The 23,608-nt window shown below is 45.4% G+C and overlaps 1 protein-coding gene and 1 pseudogene across 3 annotated transcripts in view; both read right to left on the bottom strand.

Moving 5' to 3' along the window:
* Nucleotides 1-1,300: 1,300 nt before the first annotated feature.
* On the bottom strand, nt 1,301-17,718 carry LOC101681698 (annotated as a pseudogene).
* Nucleotides 17,719-22,692: 4,974 nt separating this feature from the next.
* TMPPE (transmembrane protein with metallophosphoesterase domain) overlaps nt 22,693-23,608 on the bottom strand; it is a 76,051-nt gene continuing 75,135 nt past the window's right edge. For all 3 annotated transcript variants that reach the window (XM_045089072.1, XM_004774191.3, XM_004774192.3), the window contains one exon: nt 22,693-23,283. In XM_045089072.1, the coding sequence (XP_044945007.1) occupies nt 23,038-23,283 (246 nt within the window). In that variant the 3' untranslated portion in view covers nt 22,693-23,037. The remainder of the gene's footprint in view (nt 23,284-23,608) is intronic.

Here is a 23,608-nt window from a genome sequence, read left to right as displayed (position 1 = left end):
TATTGTTATGCTGAAAATTAAAAAATATATACATATTATATCTGAAATATATAGGAAATATAAAAAACCCCACTTGAAAACACTGTTGCTGAACATCAAAATAATCTAGATGAAAAGGCCTAGATACTTTTTTCCAAGAAGACTCAACATTATAAAAAAACAGATCTCCCCAAGTTAAATGATTAAATCCAATGTTACTCTTCAAGACACACCAATGGGGGCACCTGGGTGGCTCCGTGGGTTAAAGCCTCTGCCTTCGGCTCAGGTCATGATCTCAGAGCCCCGCATTGGGCTCTCTGCTCAGCGGGAAGCCTGCTTCCCCCCACCTCTCTGCCTAATTAATAAAATCTTCAAAAGAAAACATAGATTAATGGTTCTTTTTAAACTGCATACACTGATTTAAGAATTCCTGTGAAAATGAACAAAAAATTGACATTATGTAAAGAAGAGCAATAAGGATGACTGTATTATAAATTACTATGTATTTTAAATTAATTAGCTAATTAAAATACTATGGCAATGGACCAGAAAATTGAGTGGCACAGAATGGGAAATCTAGTATTAGATCAAAACATATATGGGAATTTAGCATATATTAAAGATGGCATTTTAAGTCAAGCAGGAAATACAATAAATTTCTTATTTAAGGAGTGAGCCAAATGGACTATCATCTGAGGAAAAAATTAAGCTTGATTCTTATATCTTGCCATACATTGTTAACCTCAAAAAGATATTTAAATGTAAAAGTTGGAACAATAAAACTTCTAAAAGGAAAAAGAGGAGAATCTCCTCATAATTTCAGCATGGTCAAAGCCTTTCTCAAATTCAGAAGTCCTAAAAAAAAGATTAATAAATTCAACTATGTGAATATAAAAATATGCATAACACAAACATCAGTAAAAGAGAAATCAGAAGGCAAACAACAAAATGGGGAAAATATTTATATGCAACTGAACTTTTTCTCTAATAACTAAGTGGCTCATGCATGTTTATGTCGTATTCTCAGTACTTTTCTATATGGTTGAAATAATAATAAAAATGAATTAATTACTGTGTTAATTAATTCCATACAATGGAATGTGATGCTTTTAAAACAAATGCTTTCCAGCTAGATACTTACTGTCATGCAAAAATATCCATGATGTATTAACAGCATCTTATTTTATTTTATTTTAGTTTAGTTTTTAGACTGAATTACTTATATTAATAGACACATTGTGTTATTGAAAGGTGACTTCATATGGTTTTCCCCTTAAAGACAGTACTAGCAGGTACAAAGATGCTGAGATGTCTATAGCCTTCAGATGTTTACTTGAAAAGTCTGATATTGGTTTTCCTTATCTAGCTGAGGATTCACAAATTCTCCATAATCAAACTGACATCTTTGATAGATGACTAACAAAATTTTTAACAAAATTTTAAAAAAGATTTTATTCATTTATTTATTTGAGAGAGAGAGAGAATGTGAGCAGGGAGTGGAGTAGAGGGAGAGGGACAAGCAGATTCCTCATGGGGCACAGAGCCAGAGATGGGTTTTCATCCCAGGACCCTGAGCTCATGATCTGAGCTGAAATCAAGAGTCGGATGCTTAACTGACTGAACCACCCAGGCGCCCCAACTAATGAAATTTTCAGTAATCCAGCTAGGATCTCCCCAAGGAAGAGACCTATAAATAGGACACATCACAGGAAGGATCTGGACTAGGTAATTACAGTTATAGTGACCCAGGAAATGTTGTCTGTAAAGCATGATTCTTGACACAAGAGGCTCTTCCGGGTGGGATGCCCAGAAGAACTTGTATTCTTGTGACTACTGGGTGGCTCAGTCAGTTAAGAGTCCAACTCTTGGGGTGCCTGGGTGGCTCAGTTGTTAAGTGTCTGCCTTCTGCTCGGGTCATGATCCCAGAGTCCTGGGATTGAGCCCCGCTTCGGGCTCTCTGCTCAGGGGGAAGCCTGCCTCTCCTTCTCCCACTCCCCCTGCTTGTGTTCCCCTCTCTCGCTGTCTCTCTTTCTGACACATAATAAATAAAATCTTAAAAAAATATATCCAACTCTTCATCTTGGCTCAGATCTTGATCTCAGGGTCGTGGGTTCTAGCTCCGCATTGGGTTTCACATGGAGCCTGCTTTAAAAAAACAAAACAAACAAAACAAAACTCATTAGGGATGCCTGGCTGACTCAGTCATTTGAGCTTATGGCTTTGGATCTTAGGAGTCATGAGTGCAAGGCCCATGTTGGGCATGGAGCCTATTTTAAAAAAAAAAAAAAGAAGAGCTTATATTCTCTTGATAAGTTTTTGTGTTATCAGATGTAGATCTTTCACTCCTTACTGAATCTTGAGATATCTGAAATGTTGGAATGATAGAGGAAGCACCATATTCATCTTGATACTTCTTACAAGATTTGGAATGATGCCTCAAGTGGTAGAGTTTAGTCTGTTTTGCATAGTATCTGCAGCTGTTCGAAAACATCCTCGCGATAATTTCAAGGTCTAAGGCCCATTCAGGACATGCTCTCTCTCTCTATTCTAGTCACACTTCCACTACAGAGGGGACATTGTACTCCACTTTCCCTCATGGCAGTTAGGCTGGGTCCTTGTGGGCGTTTTGAGCACTTCCTGACAAGGCAGTAGACATCATCTTCTGTGTGGGACGTGGCTGTAGACAGCTCCTTGGCTATGGAGGTGGGGACATTGGGGGATCAAAACAATGGTGGCATTAGACTCTCTATGAGAACTATTAACAGCATTTTAAAAAACTGGAAGAAGAAACCTCAAAGTTAACCTCCAAAAATGTTGGTCATTAAAAAATTTTTCTGGATTTACCAAACTATTACTTATGTTAGCCATTTCATAGAAGGAAGAATTACGCTTTATACTTTCCAGGTTCCTTCCTTCCTTCCTTCCTTTCTAAGATTTTATTTATTTATTTTTTTGACAGAGAGAGACACAGTGGAACAGGGAACACGTGCAGGGGGAGAAGAAGAGGGAGAAGCAGGTTTCCTGTGGAGCAGGGAGCCCAACCTGGGCTTGATCCCAGGACCCTGGGATCATGACCTGAACCAAAGGCAGACGCTTAATGACTGAGCCACCTAGGCACACCTGGGGTTCTTTATTTCTTTAAACAAACATTGATTACTTTTACACTCTCCCGAAACAAGAGAAATATTTCCATTTTAGAAAAGAAAAAAAAAAGGAAATCTTTGTGATTATGGAAAGCTAACTAATGAACCACAGAGAGATAGTCTAAAAAGGAGGGTTCACAGGTGAGGGGAGCAAGTAGGTGCTTATCCTGATCTGATGCCTGCCTACAGAGGATGTCAGTGCATTGAAGAAGACGCTTACGTCAGTCCTGTTGAAGAAGACACTGACGTCAGTTGGATGGGTAGCAGAGTTCATGGTGTGAGATGTGTACAAGATAGCATTAGGAACTTGCAGAATGTTTGCTTTTTTTGGATCACACTGTAGAGAAATGGGACTATAATTGGAGCCCAGCTAGACAGGAAAATATCTCCATCATCGTGCACTATATAGCCTCCTCTCCATGGTTGCCTTGGTTAGAGGGATTCCTTGTAATTTGGATGACATCACCATGAAAACATCACATGTAGACAAAATGGACACTGGTTTAGGATGCATTTTGTGGTCCAGCTGGGCTCCTCTTGGGGGAATAACTGAGGAGTTAGAGGGGGTTTTGTGCTGTGGACAAAGTAGGAGCTTACGAACGGACATGTACAAACTGTGCCTTGAAAACTTCTTGTGGGTCACAGGATTGCTGAGTTCTTCACTGGGAAGACTTCTAATGAAGGTGCAGCAGAAGTTCCCAGTTTGGGGGGTTCTTCTTGTCTTCTGAAACACGTAATAAACTTAAAAGATGGTTCTGTACAGGTTGACAGTTCTTTGTAAAGTTGAACATATACCTACCATGTGATCCAGGGATTCTAGACCCAAGAATTTACTCAAGTGAAATGAAGACCTCCATCTATAAAAAAGACTTATTCAAGAATGTTCATAACATCATACTTAATGGTGAAGGACTGAATGCCTTCCTCTTCGTAAGGTCAGGAACAAGACAAGTATGTCTGCTCTTGCCCCTTCCATCTATATTGTATGGGAAGTTTGTGGTCAATAAAAAAAAAAAAGCAAGAAAAAGAAATAAAATGCATCCAGATGGGAAAGGAAGAGGTAAAACTATATCTATAAGATGACATAATCTAAGGCATCTATAGGAAAGTATTAGAACAGATAAGTTGAGCAAATTATAGGATGCAACATCAATATACAAAAAATCAATTCCATTTCTATATACTGGCAATGAATAATCAAACATGAAATCAGAAAAAAATTCCATGTACAAGAACATAGATAAATTTAACCAAAAAAAGTGCAAGGTTGAAAGTTAGAGGAGCCCTAAATCGATAAAAGGACATTCTGTGCTTACTGATTAGAAGATTTGGTATTGGGGCGCCTGGGTGGCTCAGTTGGTTAAGCCTTCAGCTCAGGTCGTGATCCTGGAGTCCCGGGATCAAGTCCCACATCGGGCTTCCAGCTTCATGGGGAGTCTGCTTCTCCCTCTGATCTTCTCCCCTCTCATGCTCTCTCTCTCTCAAGTAGATAAATAAAATCTTTTTTTTTTTAAAGAAGATTTGGTATTTTAAAAATCTTTAAAAAATGTCAATACTGAGGGTGGTGGGAGGGACGGGGTGGCTGGGTGATGGACACTGGGGAGGGTATGTGCTGTGGTGAGTGCTGTGAACTGTGTAAGACTGATGAGTCACAGCCTGTATCCCTGAAGCAAATAATACATTGTATGTTAATTAAGAAAATTTTTAAATTAAAAAAATTGAGTTTAAAAAAAAAGATTTCTAGATTCAATAAAATCCCTATCACAACCCAGCTGGCTTTTAAAAATTTGGGGGGGCGGGGTAGAAATTGACAAGCTGATTCTATATAGCAATGAAGGGGATCCAGAAGAGCTAAAATAACTTTGAAAGTAAATAAAGTTCCTGATTTCATAATATATTACCAAGCTACTGCGATTAAGACAATGTGGTACAGCATAGGGATAGACATATAGATCAAGGGATTAGAGTTGAGAGTCAAGAAATAAACCTGCATGTTTGTGGCTCATTGATTGTTTGACACCGGTGTCAATTCAATGGAGTGAAAGAATGGTTTCTTTCAAAACTGATGTTAGAACAACTGGATATCCACATGTAAAAGATTGAAGTTGAACTGCTACCCACTCCATACACAAAAAATTAAAATAGATCCCAGATCTAAGTGTAAGAGCTAAAACTGTAAAGTTCTTAGAAGAAAACATAGTTTTCTTTTGGGGGTGATGAAAAACTTCATAATGTAGATTATAGTGATGGCTACATACCTCTGTGAATATAATAAACATCATTGAATTGTGCATCATTAATGAGTAAATTTTATGGTATGTGAATATATAGCAATAAAAATATTTAATAGAAGAATGTGTATAATAGCTTTATTCACAATAGCCAAACACTGGAAATAATCCAACTGTCCATTAGCAAGAGAATGGATAAACAGGCATAGTATATTCATGCAATGTTTATTAGTAATGTAAATCAAGGAGTAAGTAATTTAAAACATTGGTATGCCTCAGAAACATTATGTCGAGCAAAAGAAGCCAGACACCGAAAGGCACATATTGTAGGATTCCACGTATATGAAGCTTTAGAACAGGCCAAACTAATCTACGGAGACAAAAATTACAACGGTTGCCTTTGACGTTTGGTGGAGTATCAGCTGTGGATGAGTGCAGAGCAGTACTGGTGATAAAGATTTCCTGTATCTTATTGAGTGTGGGTCACTTGGGGAGATTCATTTATCAAATTTATTGAACTATACACTTAACAATATGCATATTTTATGGCATGGAAATTATACACCAATAAAAAAATATTGCAGAAAAATTCTGGGATTAAATATCTCAGAGGACCAGAACTGGGAAATGAAAGTAAAGTAGTGAGCAAAGCTAGGACCTCAAGTTGGCTGGGTCCTGGGACCTGAGGCTGTCAGCAGCTGCCAGGAGCTCTGATCTTGCGGGGTAACTCCACTCCATGGGATATGGGAGCATTTGAAGCCGGAGGCTAGATCAGAGCAGAGCTATCTGGCCTCTGAAAGAAGAGGGAAGAACTGCTGGTTGACAATTGTAGGCCTCATAGGCTGGAGAATGAACACAGGTTCACAGCTAAAATTTGAACTAAGCCTCAAGAACAGGGCTCAGGAGTCAGATCTGTGATACCTCCAGAACTGTAGGACTGTAGGACTTGAGATTTGAATCAAGACCTGGTTGTGGACTGTAACTGTAACCTGCTAACTGGAAGGAGTGGTAAGTTGAATTCTCTCGAAGTTGAGTCTGAGACAGAGATTTCGGTGCAAGCGATTTACTCGGGGCTACTGTGCAGAGAGGGGAAGGAGAGTGTAGGGTAGGAAAGGGGAAGAAAGTGAGCAAGGACGTATGTTAGAAGGACGGGTGTTAGGGTTCTCCAGGGAAACAGAACCAATACGATTTTATCTATCTATCTGCCTACCCATCCATCCATCCATCATCATCTGTCTAGGGAACTTCTCTAAAGAATTGATTCATGTGTTTCTGGGGCAGACAAAATCCAAGATCTGCAGGGTGAGTTTGCAAGCTGGAGACCAGAAACGATGGTATAGTTCCAGGCTGAAGGCCCGGAGGCTTGAAATCCAGGAAGAGCCAGTGTTTCAGTTTGAGTCCAAAGGCAGGAAAAACCCAATGTCTTAGTTTGAAGGCACTCAGGTTGAAGGAATTTTCTCTTTCATGGGAGGGTCAGCCTTTTGTTCTATTCAGCTCCCCAGTGGATAGGATGAGGCTCTCCCATACCAGGGAGAGCAATCTGCTTTTCTCACCCTAGAGATTCAAATGTTAATCTCATCCAGAAATCTTCATTGGAATTGTGTTTGACCAAATGTCTGGACACTCCATGGCCTAATCAAGTTGACACATAAAATGAACCATCACAAACTCCCAGCATGGGCTTGCCCCTACAGGGCCTCTTAGGCATGAACTGTATCACAAAATTAATCCCACTTTGAGGCAAAGGGTCTGGTTTTTTGTGTTTTTTTTTTTTTTTTTTAAGATTTTATTTATTCATTTGAGAGAGAGAGAGAGAGAGAAAACACGAGCTGGGGGGAGGAGCAGAGGGAGAGGGAGAAGACTCCCCACTGAGCAGGAAACCCGATGTGGTTCTTGATCCCAGGACCCTGGGATCACAATCTGAGCCGAAGGCAGACACTTAACTGACTGAGTCACCCTTGGTCTGGTCTTTTGTGTCCCCATGTCAGTGAGGCATCTTCTAAATTAAGCCCAGAGTAGTTCTCCAGGGAAGGGAGCATCCAAAGCTCACAGCAGATAGAGGAGGGGCGCACCAGCAGGCAAAGGCTTCTGGGTAGGGCACCAACAACATTCTGTACAGAATCAACCTCAAGATTTCTGTAGAGGGATGGAGGGGCACAGAGAGAGAGTGTGTGACAGACAGAAACAAATCTTTATGACAAACTAACAGAAAATTTCCCAGTGAAAATGAGCATGCAAAATCAAATTCCATAGTCCAAGGAAAAAATTATAATTCTAAAACAATGAGCAAGATCAAGAATCAGAACAAGAGCTCTGGGTGTCTGGGTGGCTCAGTGGGTTAAGCCTCTGCCTTAGGCTCGGGTCGTGATCTCAGGGTCCTGGGATCGAGGACCGCGTCAGGCTCTCTGCTTGGCAGGGAGCCTGCTTCCTCCTCTCTGCCTGCTTGTGATTTCTCTCTGTCAATAAATAAATAAAATCTTAAAAAAAAAATCAAGAGCTCACTTGAGATGAACTCAATTTAATAGTGTAGAAAATACTTTCCAATAAATGTGCTGATCTATTTTTCAGGAATTAATAACACCCACTAAAATAACAAAAGATTCTAAATCATTTACTGACGCCAGGAAGGGCAGATCCTACCAGAGGTGTTAAACGAGATACACATGGGTGTCAACAGTAAACTTCCTTCTAGAACGGAACTCATTTCTATTTTGAGACCCCAGTTCTCTCAGTCAGTTCAGTGTCTCACCTATTCCCCCTCTCCTCAGTTCCGTGTGGTGTTACGTTTTTTGGGAAAGGGACTCTGGTCTTTGTCATCTGTTGATGTCAGGACCTGCAGAGATACACTCCAGCCTGTCGGAGCCTCAAGCATCCATCCATGGAGTGACCCACTGAGTTGACAGGCCCTTACATCCAGGATTTATCAGATCCTTTGGCACTCCTCTTGTGACCCGGGAGACACTCCATTTTCTCCTGTTGTCCTCTGTGGCCTCAGGAGGCTTAGTGAGGCTGTCTAGACCTTTGCTACCTCATGTTGCTCTAGCTGGCATGGGAGACCTTCCTACTGCTCTCCACTCTGGGTCCTGTGAACCCTTGGAGGCTGCCTTGGCCCATGTGTAGACATCCACGCTATGCTGTCTCCCCACCTGCCCCGTGAGGGGGACCTCAAGGATCTTACTTCTTCCCCAAGCTTGGCCTTGGGAATGATGGGTCAAAAAGCCCCATTTGCTAAGATATCAAAACCTTGGTAGGGATGCTATTATGCTGCCTAACCCCAAGGGCTTAGTCATGGGAGGTAGCCATGCTAGAAATCTTCTCAGGACTCAGGGATGCTCACATAATCTGCCCTTTTTGCTTTCTTCTGACTCTTCTCCTCTGCTGTCTCGGCGTGTCGAAGTCATTTGCGTCTGGGGCCTCCTCCAAAGAAGTTGAACCTGGCGGGCAAAGGTGAGCATGTGTCATGTCAGGAATACAGACAGGACATGTTTATGTTAAAAATGATCAGAAATTCAGAGGTGGGGGGCACCCGAGTAGCTCAGTCAGTTAAGCATCTGCCTTCAGCTCAGTTCTTGATCCTGGGGTCCTGAGGTCGAGCCCCACATCGGGCTCCTTGCTCAGCGGGAAGCCTGCTTCTCCCTCTCTCTCTGCCTGCCACTCCCCCTGCTTATGCTCTCGGTCTCTGTCAAATAAATCAAATCTAATAAATAGATAAGTTAATTAATTAATTAATTCAGAGGTTGGAGTAGACAAAGAAGAGGAGAGAAGATAAAAAGATGGACAACCTATACGGATGGCAGGAAAATGTCTTGTGAAAACTGGAATATCTAGGGGCACCTGGCTGGCTCAGTCAGAAGGGAGAGTGACTTTTGATCTTGGGGTTGTGAGTTCAAGCCTCACATTGGGTCTAGAGATAGCTTGAAAATAAGATCCTTAAAAAAACACCCTGGAATATCTAATATTCAAAACTACTGAGCTTATGCTGTGCCGCATAGACTACCCCTAGCCCACAATCTCTTCAAAGCTTCTATAAAGTTCGAAAGATAACCTCACCGATGTGGGTGAGGTTTTTGTGAAACTCAAGAGACTCGGCTCCACATTTGAGTCAAGATAGTGCAGCAGTGTGGGTGGGATGGTGAAATCATTCACAAACTGAACCAATTCAGTGGAAGCAGAGGTAGAATGTCTAGCCAGAGGAAACTGAGAAAGTGAGCCCTCCAGTGGGAAGCCTGCTGTGAGCAGTTCACAGAAACTTGGGAAGGTTTTGAAGACAGATCATATCAGATTCTTCAACAGAAGGACACCTGCCCTCAGGTCTGTGTCAGACCTGCCAGAAGGAATGCTGGAGACATGTGGACGCCCTCTTTGCCTGGGGACACAGTCACGGAAGGCCTCTTTCACCCATGACGCATCGATTGAGAACCTACTAGGGGCTAGATGTGCTGGAATGGGTACCAAGGATGCAAGAATGAAGGTCCCACGGAACTGGGCAGTGGAAAACAAATACGTGGCCTATTTCGAGCTACATGCCATAGAGAGGGATGTAACTGCAGAAGGGATTAGCAGCCCCTGCACAAAGCAACTTGAGGGCAGCCTAGCTCTTGGAGCACACGTGGGAGCTTGTTCTCTGTCCTACACATTTCCTCTTCTGCACCCAAGGCTTACTGAACATTTTGCCAGCGCGGTCCTAATCTGCAAGTCTGCATTTCTGACATCGTGCCCTGGATATTTACTTGAGTCCTCTGCCTAATTAAAAGTGGGACGTTTCTCTTCTTTGTCGGGTACTGTGATCATCGTGGGCTACTGCTTGGGGAGCCCAGGGCCACATTGCAGAAGCTCCATGAGGACCACTCGCTGACATCGGGTGAGCATAGGTGAATTATTACCAACAGTGTCTCCAAAACAGGAAATTGCCCCTCATCTCAAAAACCCCTGGGTGAGATAACTGCCTTAGCATCTAGAGTTAGGACCAAGAACAACAGGCTCTTTTTGGAGAGGGGCCTCTGTCCCAAAGAGACCATGAGATTCTCGGTACATTTAGTTTGAAGATGTATGGATTTTGGGGGACATATTTTCTCCAAGTGGGAGTTGGAAAGAACAGTTCTCCCCCTCCATTTTCCATAATAACAGCAATCAAAATAAAACAAATGTTGTAAGTTTCAGGCATTGAAGAAGGAAATAAGCGTGCATCTTACAGATTCCTACAACAGGAATTCATGGTATCCTGACACAAAAAGAATTTTGTTAACAAAAATTCCTGCAAAAAGTCCTAGCTTCTACTTCCCTTCATTTTTCTTTTTTAATACTTTATTTGACACAGAGAGAGAGAAGGGGGAGTAGCAGGCAGAGGGAGAGGGAGAAGCAGGCTCTCCTCTGACCTGATGCAGGCCTCAATCTCTAGACCCTGGGATTATGACCTGAGCCAAAGGCAGATGCTTAACCAACTGAGCCACTCAGGGGACCCCTTCCCTTTCTTGTTAATGGATGAACAAATCCAAATACTCTCTGAGACCACTCAGCAGAGAGAGGTAGCTCTGCCCAGTGGAGGCCTTGCTTATCTGCTGGAATCACTGGGTGAGGACAGAGGATGGGGAGGCCGGGCCTGAGCCTGGGCTTTGTCTGTGCCGCTGACTGCCTGTGTGACTTCGAGTCTGCGTTTCCCCTCTCTGGACTCAAAGTTCTCTGCCTTCATGGTACAGATGAAAATTCGGCTATTTTGTTTTGTAGTTCTCGAAGTTCTGTTTGGTTCTCTCACAAATCTGTGAGGTCTTGTCATAGTTTCCCATCCCCTGCAGACATTGTTTATTGGTCTTTAAATATTGTAATTTCATTATCTGAAGCCTGGGTGGGTCTGCTTCTGCTGGTTCTAGTCTATATCGTTTTGTTTTTGTGTGTGTGTGCGTGCTTATATTTGACTATGACTGTTCTTTGAACCTGAAGATTATTTGGGGGGATTTCCCAAGGTGTGGGATGAAGCTGTCCTTATTCCAAAGAGGACTGCTTCTGTCAGACACAAAGGGGCATTACCAGTTTTGCACAGGACTTCAGCTCACAGCCTGATGTTTAGTGGACTACCTCAGTGATGCAAGTTTAGACCACAGATCCACAAAGGTCCACAGATCCACACAAGGGCTGGCCTGTGCTCAGAACCTCAGGGAGGGGTCATATCACTTATTCTTGTCTCACTGCACAGTCACGCTCTTGTCCCTACATCCCCTGGGATTTAGACAAGGGAAGGTGGTTTCCATTTGATCCTAAGGATCAGAGCCCATCAGCGTAATGTGGGCCTGACTCCTACTGGACCTCCCAACCTTGAAGACCCCTGCTCCCACGTCTCACGAAGAAACCCCAAGACAGTTTCTAGTTTCACCGCTGGTTTACTTTAGATCGCCAAATGCAAACATGTCTCTGAGGATTTATTTATCTCTTTCTTACTGTCGTGTCAGTTTTTCAGGGCTCTCCGATAAAGGGTTGTCCTTTTCTCTTTATCATTCTATCATTTTTTTCTTTATATATTTTATTTTATGGATACATGTTTAGGACTGACCTATCTCTTTGATGAGGAGTAATTTCAGCATTTTTGTGGTGACTTTCTATTCCTAAAGATGCTTTCAAGATTAAAGTCTGGTTTTTCTTGTTGTTTGCGGGGGCTATCACTGCACTCTGGCAACTACGGGAGGAATGCTGTGGATGGTGGTTGCTCTGTCAGCCTGGGGCCTTATGTGAAAACAACAGGGAACCGCAACCCCCAACTGATGGCAAAGGATGTAGCAAGAATGAGAAATAATCTCCTTTTAAACTACAAAGATTTGGGTGTTGTTTGTTATGGGATAGAACTTAGTCTATACTGACCAACACAGAAATATTGGGCTAATGCCTCAACAGTGCTATCCTCATTATATACAATCAAATGAGACACTTCACATCAGCTTCCTGAACACCTCTGCAGCCCACATGTTCTCAACACTGTCCATCCCCATCACTCACAAGTCTGGGACTGGCCTTACTCTCTCATGGCTCTGGCCGTCTGCAAGTATGGTCAGCTTTACCCAGCACACTTTCCCCACACTTCAGGTAGCCAAATCTTATCCTTTAGGCTTCAGGGTAGAGACCTACAGCAGATGCAGAAGATGCTTGCCCAAGTCTCCATCAGGGAGTGGTTACACAGTCTCCAGCGTCTGTGAGTACTGGTTGCAAACTCACGAATGCCCCTCTCTCCCCTTGTTTTGGGCTCTCCTCCATGAGTTCCTCAGAGCACAGCTAGGCGGCTGCTCTCATGGCAGCCTACAGCCAATGGCTGGCTGGCATGGCTTCAGGTAATAAGTCTGGCCGCCCTGACTCAAGATGAGATCAACTTTGTGGTACAATGAGTACATGTGTTTCTCTGGAACCAGCCGCCCAAACTGCCTTACCGCCTGACCTCAGACATGGGAGTAAGCCCAGCCAAGAGCGGCAGAGCCCCGTCCAGACCAGAACTGCCCAGCAGAATTGCGAACTAAGTCAACAGTGGCTGTTCTCAGCTGAAGTTAGTCTCCTGGCTTATCTTCATTCCCCGGCCTATGTTCTTCCCTCACTCCCTCTCTCCTTGGCGCCTCGCCTCTATAAATTCCATGCACTAGAGCTCCTGTCTGAGGTCCTGCTGGCCCCTGGACTGTGAGCCCATCCTGCGCTGCTCTGCCACAGTCCTGTTCCGGTCATGGTGACAGTTCCATGCAGCTGGTCACCACGCATGGAGTCTGTCTGTTTACTTACCTCTCCTACCAACTATAAACCTCTTGAAGGCATGGGACTTGTTCTTATTGCTACTGAGAGTAGCTCCATGCTCTTGAGAGAGGGGATGGTTAAGTGGTTACCATTTTATCCTCAATGCCGAGCAGGCACGAGGTCCTCACTGAGAATTGAGGACATGAATGAGCACTGACCTGGATTGAGCCAAGAGACACAGGCTATAAGCACTTTTGTAGGGCATATAGCAGACGAATAACGTTTCCACACAGAATGGATCTCGGAGACTTTTCAGGTGCAGAGACCAAGGACTTCAGTGATAGAATTTTTGTACAGAAGGGATAAATCAGTGTAGAAAAACATGGGAGCAGAAAATGGCAGAATTTTGTTACCAAGAGAAAGAGGAGCATTCGAGAACAAGATGACATTGAAAGTTCCTGCTCAGTGGGGAGGGGTTCAAAGTCTGGTTTGCTCCCACCGTGAGGTGCGTACCTTTGCACAGTGTTATCTGTTATGTTACCTGTTCCCATACAGGACCATGCACACGGAGCTCTTTTTTTTTTTTTTTTTAAGATTTTATTTATTTGAGAGAGGGAGGGAGTATGAACAGGGGAGAAGCAGATTCCCCACTGAGAAGAGGACTTGATTCCAGGACCCTGAGATCACGACCGAACCGAAGGCAGATGCTTAACCGACTGAGCCACCCAGGTGCCCCCCAATACTGTACTTTTACAGCAGGAGGAGAAGGTGGTTATTCTCGACAGCACTGCTCTGTTTGACCGCCTCAGATGGGAGGCTCCTTCCCAGCTGGTAAGAGTTCAGAGTGGAAAGAAATCGGATGATCATCGCCATCTCCTTTCTCCATCCTCCACCTCCATCCTCCCGAACAATCAGAATTCCGTCTTCCAACCAACGAGGCTGGTTTCTGTAGAGTCTGTAACAAGTCTGATTTGAATCTGCTAACCTCAAGACAAGGCCCTGAAGATGAATGGATTCTAGTAAACACCTCCCTTGTATCAGCTGATCAAGAAATCACAGAATCTTTGAAAAGAAAGACAAAGCCGGTCCTCTACCCAGTTGTCTCTCCTCTGGCTTTCTTCCTACAGATCCTGAAAACAGCAAAAGTCCCATCTAGTAAAAAGATTTGGTATGTAGCTTCTAGGCCATCTCGATTTCCAAGTACAAAACGGTGGAAGGTTCATCAAGGTCCCTGAGGGCTCTGGGAGGAGCCCGACCACCTGTGGTCCACTCAGATGACCTTGTCAGTGTGTCTGCTTGAGTGCTTTACTCTGTTCATTCTTTGCAGATGTGTGTGCTGTTGTTTACTGAGGATGGCGAAATGTGGGCAAGTGAGGCCAGTCACCCACGTAGAGAGTTCCGAGGTTCTTATCATCCCAAGGGCTCAGTGGATTCAGTGAGCCGTGCTTCTCCATCTGGCCCAGTCTTCTCAGCCAGGCTCAGCTAAAGGGAGTGTCAGTCACCATCTGACTGCTCAATGGCATTCCCATGTCACGTCTCTCTCTGCTCACCCCTTTCAGAGAAACCTGCTGCTCACGGAACCTTCCTGCTCAGTTTCTGGGGGAGTTTGCTGAGTGTCAAAGAACAGATTAAGGCCATGCTCTACAACAGTGGGTTTTACTGGGGAGGGACGCCTGGTGTGGAAGCCTCCTCGCCTGTGTCCAGAAACTGACCTGTGTCCACTGGGATCCCACATATTTGGGCTGTTCTGATCTCCACAAACACGCAAACGACTCTGGGTCGCTCACGAAAACCTGGGGCCACAGCTCACACCTGGCCTGATGGTGGCCAGGCAGCATGGCTGAAATAGTGTCTTGTGTGTTGAGTTTTCTCAAAGGGAACACAAAACTATCTCCTTGCAGACTAATCAATCAAGGCAACCTTTCCCTGGGGAGAGAGTGGGGCCTTTGTCGGCAAGAGACTTGACTTGTAGTTTCAGTCCCCATAATTTGGGGTAAATCACAAGGTTTCCTACTTCTCAGTTTTCCTAAACTACCAATTACATGGCATATCACCTGGCTTATTTTTTCAAAAGGTTTTTTTTTTTTTAAAGATTCGGTGAGATACTGTCTGCAAAATAAAACCTTAAAAGTACTGTACAGATATTAGTTATTATTGTTGTTGTTTTATTATGATTATTAAAGCACCATTGGAGTTTAAGGCAGGAGCCTAGAAACTTCGGAGGAGAACAGATGGGTGGACACTAAGTTCAGGACACTACTGTCCGGGTGGAGAGAGCTCCAATCCCTGCATCTCTCTCTCCACTCGGAACTCCAGTCAGACTGAGCTGCATGGCATCAGTTTCTGGAATTCTCCATCATCTCTCCAGACCCTGGATCTCTGCAGGTACTGCTTCCCTCCCCAAGCACCTTGTGCTGTCTTCACTTCTACCTCTTCTCCTCCTCTGACTCCCCACCTGGCTCAGCTCTAGGAAGCCAGCCCTGAGCAACCCGGCTTCCACATCAAGTCTGGGAATAGATCCAGATATCACAGGGCTCTGGTGTTACTCCTCAGCACTGTATCCTCAGCACAAAGTCACGCTGTCCATTTACTCACCCGTGTAAGAGAGGCCAGAAGGTGTCCTACTCAGTAGCATGGGGTTCAGAGTAAGTACTGAATAAACATTGAGTGAGTAAATGGAAAAAAAAAAAAAAGCCCACTCTAATGGCTAAAGCTGAGGAGCCCACTCACCCCTAACGGTGATCAGACCTGAAACCTTAGGGCTTCCTCACTGGCACTTCTCGGGACACCTCATGATTTCAAAGGCCACGGAAAAGAGGACATGTGTGCCACAGCAGCCCGAGCACACTGGGAAAAAGATCCCATTGCTCAGCAAGAATTAAAGTGGAAGCAAATTGGAGAGAGGGCACCTCTTGCTCAGAAATCTAGATCGAAAGATGTCCCCGAAGAGAATAAAGGGGGAAATCAGATTGAGGTCTAAGGGCAGTGCTCATCTTTTCACACCGGCATGACTGTGGCTGGTGGTGGGTTTACCCAGTGGATTTCTAGTTTGGTTCAGAGTCACAATTCCCCTTACGTTAATACCTTGCGGGATCACCAGGGGCCAGCTAACCTGCAAAAGAGAGGGATTCAATTCATTACACACACACAGGCTTAATGTACGTGTTGTGAACCAAGCATGCTGCTCTGCCAGGGGGGGCTTGGGCCAAGGGCAATTAGGTCTCAGTTCATGCTCAAGGGGTTCTTAGACTTTTAGTGGAATGGACAGAAAGAGAGAAAACTGGTTATGTCACGCCCAGCACTATATGTACTTGTGAGAGGGTTATTATTATTTTTTAAATGGCCACAGATTGGGGCGCCTGGGTGGCTCAATTGGTTAAGCGTCTGCCTTTGGCTCAGGCCATGATCCTGGGATCCTGGGATGGAGCTCCATGTTGGGCTCCCTGATCAACAGACAGCCTGCTTATCCCTCTCACTCTGCCTGCTGTTCTACCTACTTGTGCTATCTCTCTGTCAAATAAAACCCTTTTTTTTTAAAAAGATTTATTTATTTGACAGACATCACAAGTAGGCAGAGAGGCAGGCAGAGAGAGGAGGAAGCAGGCTCCCTGCTGAGCATCAGGCTCGATCCCAGAACCCTGAGATCATGACCTGAGCCGAAGGCAGAGGCTTTAACCCACTGAGCTATCCAGGCGCTCCTGTCAAATAAAAACCTTAAAATAAATAAATAAATAAATGGCCACAAATTCTTTGTCCTTTCTCCTATCAAGTGGTGGGATCTCTGTGCCCTCCGCTTGAATCCAGGTGTGTAGCAGAGTCCAGTGGGATTGTGTGACTCCTGAATCTTGGTCTTACAGAGCCATGCAGGTTCCGCCTGGTTCTGCTGGAAAGCTTACTCACGTTCTCAGAACCTGGCCACCGCATTGGAGAAGCCAGAGTCACACGGAAAGGTCCTACGTAGTTGCTTCAGTGAAAGTCCCACCTGAGCTCAGACTTCAGGTCATCCCAGCCCCAGTTCCAGGTGTGAGTGAAGGAAACTCCAGATGATTCCAGTATCCAACAGAGGCCCCAGCTATCACAGAACAAAGACAGGCCATCCTACCGCCCATGTACAGGTTCCTGGTCCCTAGAATCATGCATCACAAAATAGTTGTTTTCTGCCACTTATACAAACTTTATTGAAGTGCTTTATATACAATAAACAGACAACAACCCAAACAGGATGCAATGATGAGAAATGCCCTTTGGGCTAGGAATTCAACACATTGGCCCTGGAAGTCCGTGCCCCCCCCCCACCTTCCTCTTCTTTCGTTAAGGTTTTGTTATGCACAGAGCTGGAGGAGGAACTGAGTCCTTCTTGGCAGCCTTGGAAACCTTCCTATGGTGGCTGGGACATTCTTCGGCTCTTCTCACTTCTTCCTGGTGTGGATGTGAGTCTGGTCCTTTTTTTGATCATCTTGAGTGCCCACTTGTCCTTGGAGAACTTGAGCAGTTCCTTGGTGCGCTGCTCATAGGGAGCAAAGCAGCACACCCACTGAACCCATCCTGCATGACTTGGCGTGCTTGGTGAGGTGCTGGGGACAGCTATGCATCAGCTCACTCACGTCCTTGGTTGTCTTGTGGCCCTTGTTAAGACCCATGGCCATGGGGTAGCGCAGAGCCATGGCTGCTTCTCTTCAATGGCTGCTGCAGCAGAAGGGCCCTACTTAGGTTTTGAGAACAAGAGTCTTTTCCATAGGCTGGGGCAGCCTCCACCCCTTCCCCCCCAAGCACCCTGCAATGCTGGAGGGTCTTGACAGTTGACACACCCTAACTTTTTTTTTTTAAGATTTTATTTATTTATTTGACACAGAGAGAGAGAGAGATCACAAGTAGGCAGAGCAGCAGGCAGAAAGAGAGAGGGAAGCAGGCTCCCTGCTGAGCAAGGAGCTGATGTGGGGCTCAATCCCAGGACCCTGGGATCATGACCTGAGCTGAAGGCAGAGGCTTAACCCACTGAGCCACCCAGGTGCCCCTACACACGCTTGTGGAACCTCCTCTACTGCCAACAATCTGTGTCCATGTTTCATTTTTGTTTTTTGTTTTTAAAGATTTTATTTGAGAGAGAGAATGCACATAAGCCAGGGGAGGGGCAGAGAAGCAGACCCTCATTGAGCAAGGAGCCTGACGTGGAGCTCAATCCCAGGACCCGGGGATCATGACCTGAGCCAAAGGCATCCATTTAACCAACTGAGCCACCCAGGTGCCCAGTGTCCATGTTTTATACCAGACAGTCTCCTTCCCCTTTGCATCCTTCAGCCAAGCACAGTGCCTGGTCAGGAAAACCAGCATGTTGAACTGAACACAAAGGGATACAGTAAGGGTGGCGGTTCCTAGGTGGTCTTTCTTCCCCCTTGTCTCCCAGGCTACCAGATGATGGCTTATCAACTTCTGTGGAACAAAGGATCCAACTAGCATTCAGTAAGCACCTAGTCCATGACAAGTGCCATCTCAAGTGTTTTATGATTACTGCATTGATATGATTACTCCTACACATAGGAGATAAGGAAATTGAAGCTTATAAGTGAATTGCTTATTTGAGACCATGCCAGTGGTAAGTGATGAAGTGGGAACAGGAACCTGTGTTTTTGTCCCAGAGCCTGTCCTGTTTCACCTGGCAACACAGTGCTTCTGCTTGGGGAGTTCAGGGGAATGAAGCTTGTGGGAGGCTTTCTCACATGTGGGAAAGCCCCTTGGAATGCAAGCAGAGCTACTGTGTGGTGGGGAATCTGTTCAGAATCTTCATGGGGCATTTACATGGCTGCTGGGTGTCCAGTTAACAAACATCACCACCAGAAGGCTGGAGGGCCAGGGATGACCCAGAATGCAGTGCTCGGTCAGACCAAGAGCAGGGCCAGGGCTCAAACCCAGAGCCACCCCCTCTTGTTGTCTGGACACTGACTGGACTTTTCTCACAGCCCACGAGTTAGTGGTTCACATCAGCCATCTAGTCCACCACAAACCAGACAGAATCCTTCACAGTGACTAAAAAAGCGATTTCAGAAAATGACTTTTTTTCTCCTAAGGCAAGAAATAAAGATCACACAAGATCATTTCCTATTTGTGTCATCTGACAGAAGATACGTTGCTTGTTGGGGAAACAATGAAAAAAAACCAAACTTAGAAGAGCACTAAATAATCTCATTCTGAATAAACTGAGATTGCTGAGAAACAAAGACTGACGGGTTAACAGACACAAAAAGAGAGACGCTCACAGGGGCGGAGCAGGGAGAAGAGAGAGGACAGAGGACCACTCTGGACCAACGGCACCCTGCATAGCGCACACTGCTGCTTCTTCGGTCCTTACTAGCCTCAAAAATGATGTTCTGAGATTGTCTGGCAGTTTCTTAAAAGGTTAAGCACATGTTTACTGTATGACTAAACAATTCTACTCAGGGGAAATGAACACATACGACCACACCAAGAACTGGAGATGGATGTTCACACCATCACTCTTCAGAATAGTCCCATACCTGAAACAACTTAAATGCTCATCAATCGGCAAATGGATAAACAAAAGATGTTGTGTCTGCCCAATGGAATACTCCTCAGCAATAAAAAGGAACAGATTCTTGAACGCGCTACATACAATATGGCCATGCCTCAAACACATGATGCCACTTGAGAGAAGTTGGACATGAAAGCCTGCCTATTGTGATCCCAGTGACAGCACAATCGCAGAGGCAGCAAATGGGTCAGCAGTTGCCTACTGTGGGAGTGGGAAAGAAGACTTCCTGCACAAGAGAATTTTCTGGGGTGAAGTATTCTAAGACTGGATTGTGGTGATGGTTGCACAGCTGTATAAATTTAGTAAAAGTCATCAAACTGTACCTTCATAAGGCTGAATTTTTTTGTATGTAAATTACTTTTCAATAAAGCTATTTATTTATTTAAAATTTTATTTATTTGAATGAGAGAGAGAGAGCACACAGTGGGTGGGGGTTGCAGAAGGAGAAACAGACTTCCCACTGAGCAGGGAGTCAGACGCAGCGCTTAATCCCAAGACCCCAAGATCATGACCTGAACCAAAGTCAGGTGCTTAATTGACTGAGCCACCCAGGTGTCCCCAATAAAGCTATTAATTTATTGTTTTTTAAAAGATTTTATTTATTTGAGAGAGAGAGAGTGTGTGAGTACAAGCGGGGCAAAGGAGAGGCAGAGGGAGAGGGAGAAGCAGACTCCCCACTGAGCAAGGAGCCTGTCACAGGGCTCTAGTCCAGGACCCTGAGATCATGACCTGAGAAGAAGGCAGACATTTAGCTTACTGAGCCACCCAGGTGCACCCCCTCCAACCCCTGCCACCCAAGCTATTTAAAGCTATTTAAAACAAGATGTTCTGTAGGGCATACATATCTGGGGTACATCTAAATAAGGGTACAAAGGAAAAAAAGCTCACAATGTTCATCACAAGGGTGACTGAGAATGTGCTAATATTCTAACACCACTGGTGTTATGGTCAGCTCAGAAAGCCCCAGAATACTAAAATCAGCTTAAAGATAAATTTAATTTTACACAGCAGGCAATGAAGGCACTGCTTTTATTATTTTTAGAGGCAGCATCCAAAGAGAGTTGAGAAATCAGGAGTGCCTGAAGGCGCATCATGTTTTTAAAGATTGACTGATTGATTGAGAGAGCAGGGGGAGGGGCAGAGGCAGAGGCAGAGGGAGACAAGCAGACTCCGTGGAGCAGGAAGCCCGATATGGGGCTCAATCCCTGAGATCATGACCTACAAAGAGTAGGCTGCTTAAGCAACTGAGCCACCCACATGCCCCAAGGCAAATCCCATTTTTTTTTTAAAGATTTTATTTATTTATTTGACAGACAGAGATCACAAGTAGGCAGAGAAGCAGGCAGAGAGAGAGAGGGAAGCAGGCTCCCTGCTGAGCAGAGAGCCCGATGCGAGGCTCGATCCCAGGACCCTGGGATCATGACCTCAGCCGAAGGCAGAGGCTTTAACCCACTGAGCCACCCAGGCGCCCCAATTTTAAGAATGGCACCATAGGTGACATTACGCCCCTCTGAGGTGGTACGGAGAGCTGGGGGGGCTGATGAGAGGAGTCCAGGGTGGCACAATCCATGTAGCAAGGTCTAGTTTTCCTGAACAGGAGATGACCAAACACTGGCTTTGGATGGCGACAGACCAGATTGAATCCAGCCCCGCCTCTCACTGAAGCGTTCCATATTTTCATGTGTCAGATGGGCTTGCCGCTGCCTACCTGATCGCGGTTCTGAAGATGGGGCGCCCAGAAAGCAAGCACATGCTCTCGCAAGGAGACCCTGCTCCGCTGCCTGAGTCTTCTGGAGCCCTGACAGGGACAGTGCAGGTGCTTTGCAAGGAAGTGCCTCACATTTCTTTCTGGAGCTTATAACTGAGCACAGTTCCAGAGTACCATTCTGTATGTGAAAGGAGGAGTAAAGTAATGAGAACAGGCGTCCAGGCAGCCCTTCCTTCGCCCTGCAGTTATGCCTCAAACATCACATGCAGGACATTGAGACAAAAGTGTAACAGAAAACAGTCCTAAATAAAGTTCTAGTCTCAGTTTGTCTCAACCCAGGGATGCCTCCCTCCGCTGGTTCAACCAGAGCTCCGGTACCCCCTGCTGCAGTCGTTACTGATGTCCACGAGACAGGGAAAATGACTCTAACAAGAAAACACATTGTAGATTAGCATCAAAAACCTTTCCTTTCTTCCTCCCTTAAAAACATTTACATCTTTCCTGTAAAGGACTTAAAATAGGGGTGAGCAAAAAAAAAAAAAAGTAAACTGTCTCTCAAATCCTTACCACTCAGATATGATCTAGTAACATTTCGGTTTCCGTCGTTCCAATCCTTCCCCGTGGGAACACAAGCATGTATTCATATATTATGTGAGCCATGTGCGCCTGGACACTTGCTCCAAGGTGGCTCGGCTTCCAGCTCCGTCTCTAACATTAACAGCTGTGTGGCTGGGTAAATCGGGGGACGACAGCACATTCTGCAGTTCTCCCGAGGGAGGAGTGAATGAAATAGACAGCATGTTCGGAACTGCATGTGGTGTCAGACCAGCGCTCAGCAAGTAAGAGTGACCGCCCCGGGGCAGGACGCACATACTCTGAGATGCCACATCCCCCCATGTCTGTGTATGCACATGTGTGTGCGTGTCTGTGTCTGCTGACATGAGTTCGGGCCCGAGTTGTGCAGGTATGTACCGTTCTCATGTCTAAACACACTAAATGCAACTATTTTTAAGGTAATCAGCTTTTTGAACACAGCAGGTCATGAAAGGGTTCGCACTTACAGATCTACGTCAGCATTTTTGGGGCTCCCTGGCATCCCAGCGAGCAGACGCCACATTACATACACTCTCTGTGGCTGACCATTTCAGTGGTTCACAGGATGGTTTTGAGTTGTATGATGGGCCCCCTCGTAGACATCACAGAAACAAAAAAGGAAGTCAGATGAGGATCAGAGAAGCAGCAGTCCACTAGATCAAACCAAGACGATTTTCCATTCCTTTGAACCACAAGTTAGTGAAGTGGCTTATTCAACCTACTCAAGTCTAGTTATGATTTAAATCAGAACTTATAATTTAATAGCCGTTCAACATGAGAAACAGTAACAGCATTTGAATACAAATTTTATTTCATAAAAAGACAACATGATTCCTTCAAGATAAAAATCAGGAACATCTTTAAAGCTTTCATTCCGACTGGGCAGACGCATCACGCCTTCCTGTGCCGCCCAGCTCCTCCTGCATTCGTGGTGCACCCCCCAACTTCCGGTGGAGGCTGGGCACCACGGTGCTGCCTGGAAACCTCTGGAGAAAATGCACATGCTGACCCTACTTTCTAATCGCACTTTCCAGTGAGTGCTGGCGTTGCATGGGAAAATAGGTGAGGTATGTGCAAGCCCAAACTCCAAAGGGTCACAGTGCTTAGCCTTCAGATGTAGTCCAGTCCCGAGGGTTAGTCAGGCAGGCCTGAAGGGTGAGGACCAGAGGTCGAGGTGGCACTGATAACCGGCCTGTCCACAAACTCCACGGTGCACAGCTTTGGGCCATTGTCACCGCAGGGTGCGCGCTCTAGTTCCAGCACCATGATGGTGTTGGGGGCCGATGTTACCAGGATGTGCCGTGGCACAAACAGAGTCACCTGGGGTCCCCGCGCAGGCCAGTATCGCCCGAGGTTAAAGCCATTAATCCACACCTGACCCTGGAGAAAGAGAGAGAGAGAGAGAGAACCGTCAGGCCCACCTGTACCCTCAGCCCTGGGGAGTCTGGCTCAAGGGGCCAGCAGTGGCAGAGGCAGGAAGCGCCCTCACAAAGGTGCTCTCCAGCCACAGAGACCCAGGCTGAGACCCAGGCCCACACCAGCCTCGGCTCCCGCACCCTGCTAAGATGACCAGCCAAGTGGCAGGGGCTGGAGGGCAGAAAAAAACAAAACGTTGCCCCAAACACCTGTTCCTGCCTCAGGACGGCATACATTTGGTTCCTCTGCCTGGGCAGTATTGGACGGTACTGGACAGCACCGTGGCAGT

The sequence above is a fragment of the Mustela putorius genome, unplaced genomic scaffold (assembly GCF_011764305.1).
Source record: "Mustela putorius furo isolate JIRA1106 unplaced genomic scaffold, ASM1176430v1.1 tig00003834_pilon_pilon_pilon, whole genome shotgun sequence".
NCBI lineage: Eukaryota > Metazoa > Chordata > Mammalia > Carnivora > Mustelidae > Mustela > Mustela putorius.
Note: the sequence above shows the minus strand (reverse complement) of the source record. Positions and strands in the feature narration are given on the sequence as shown.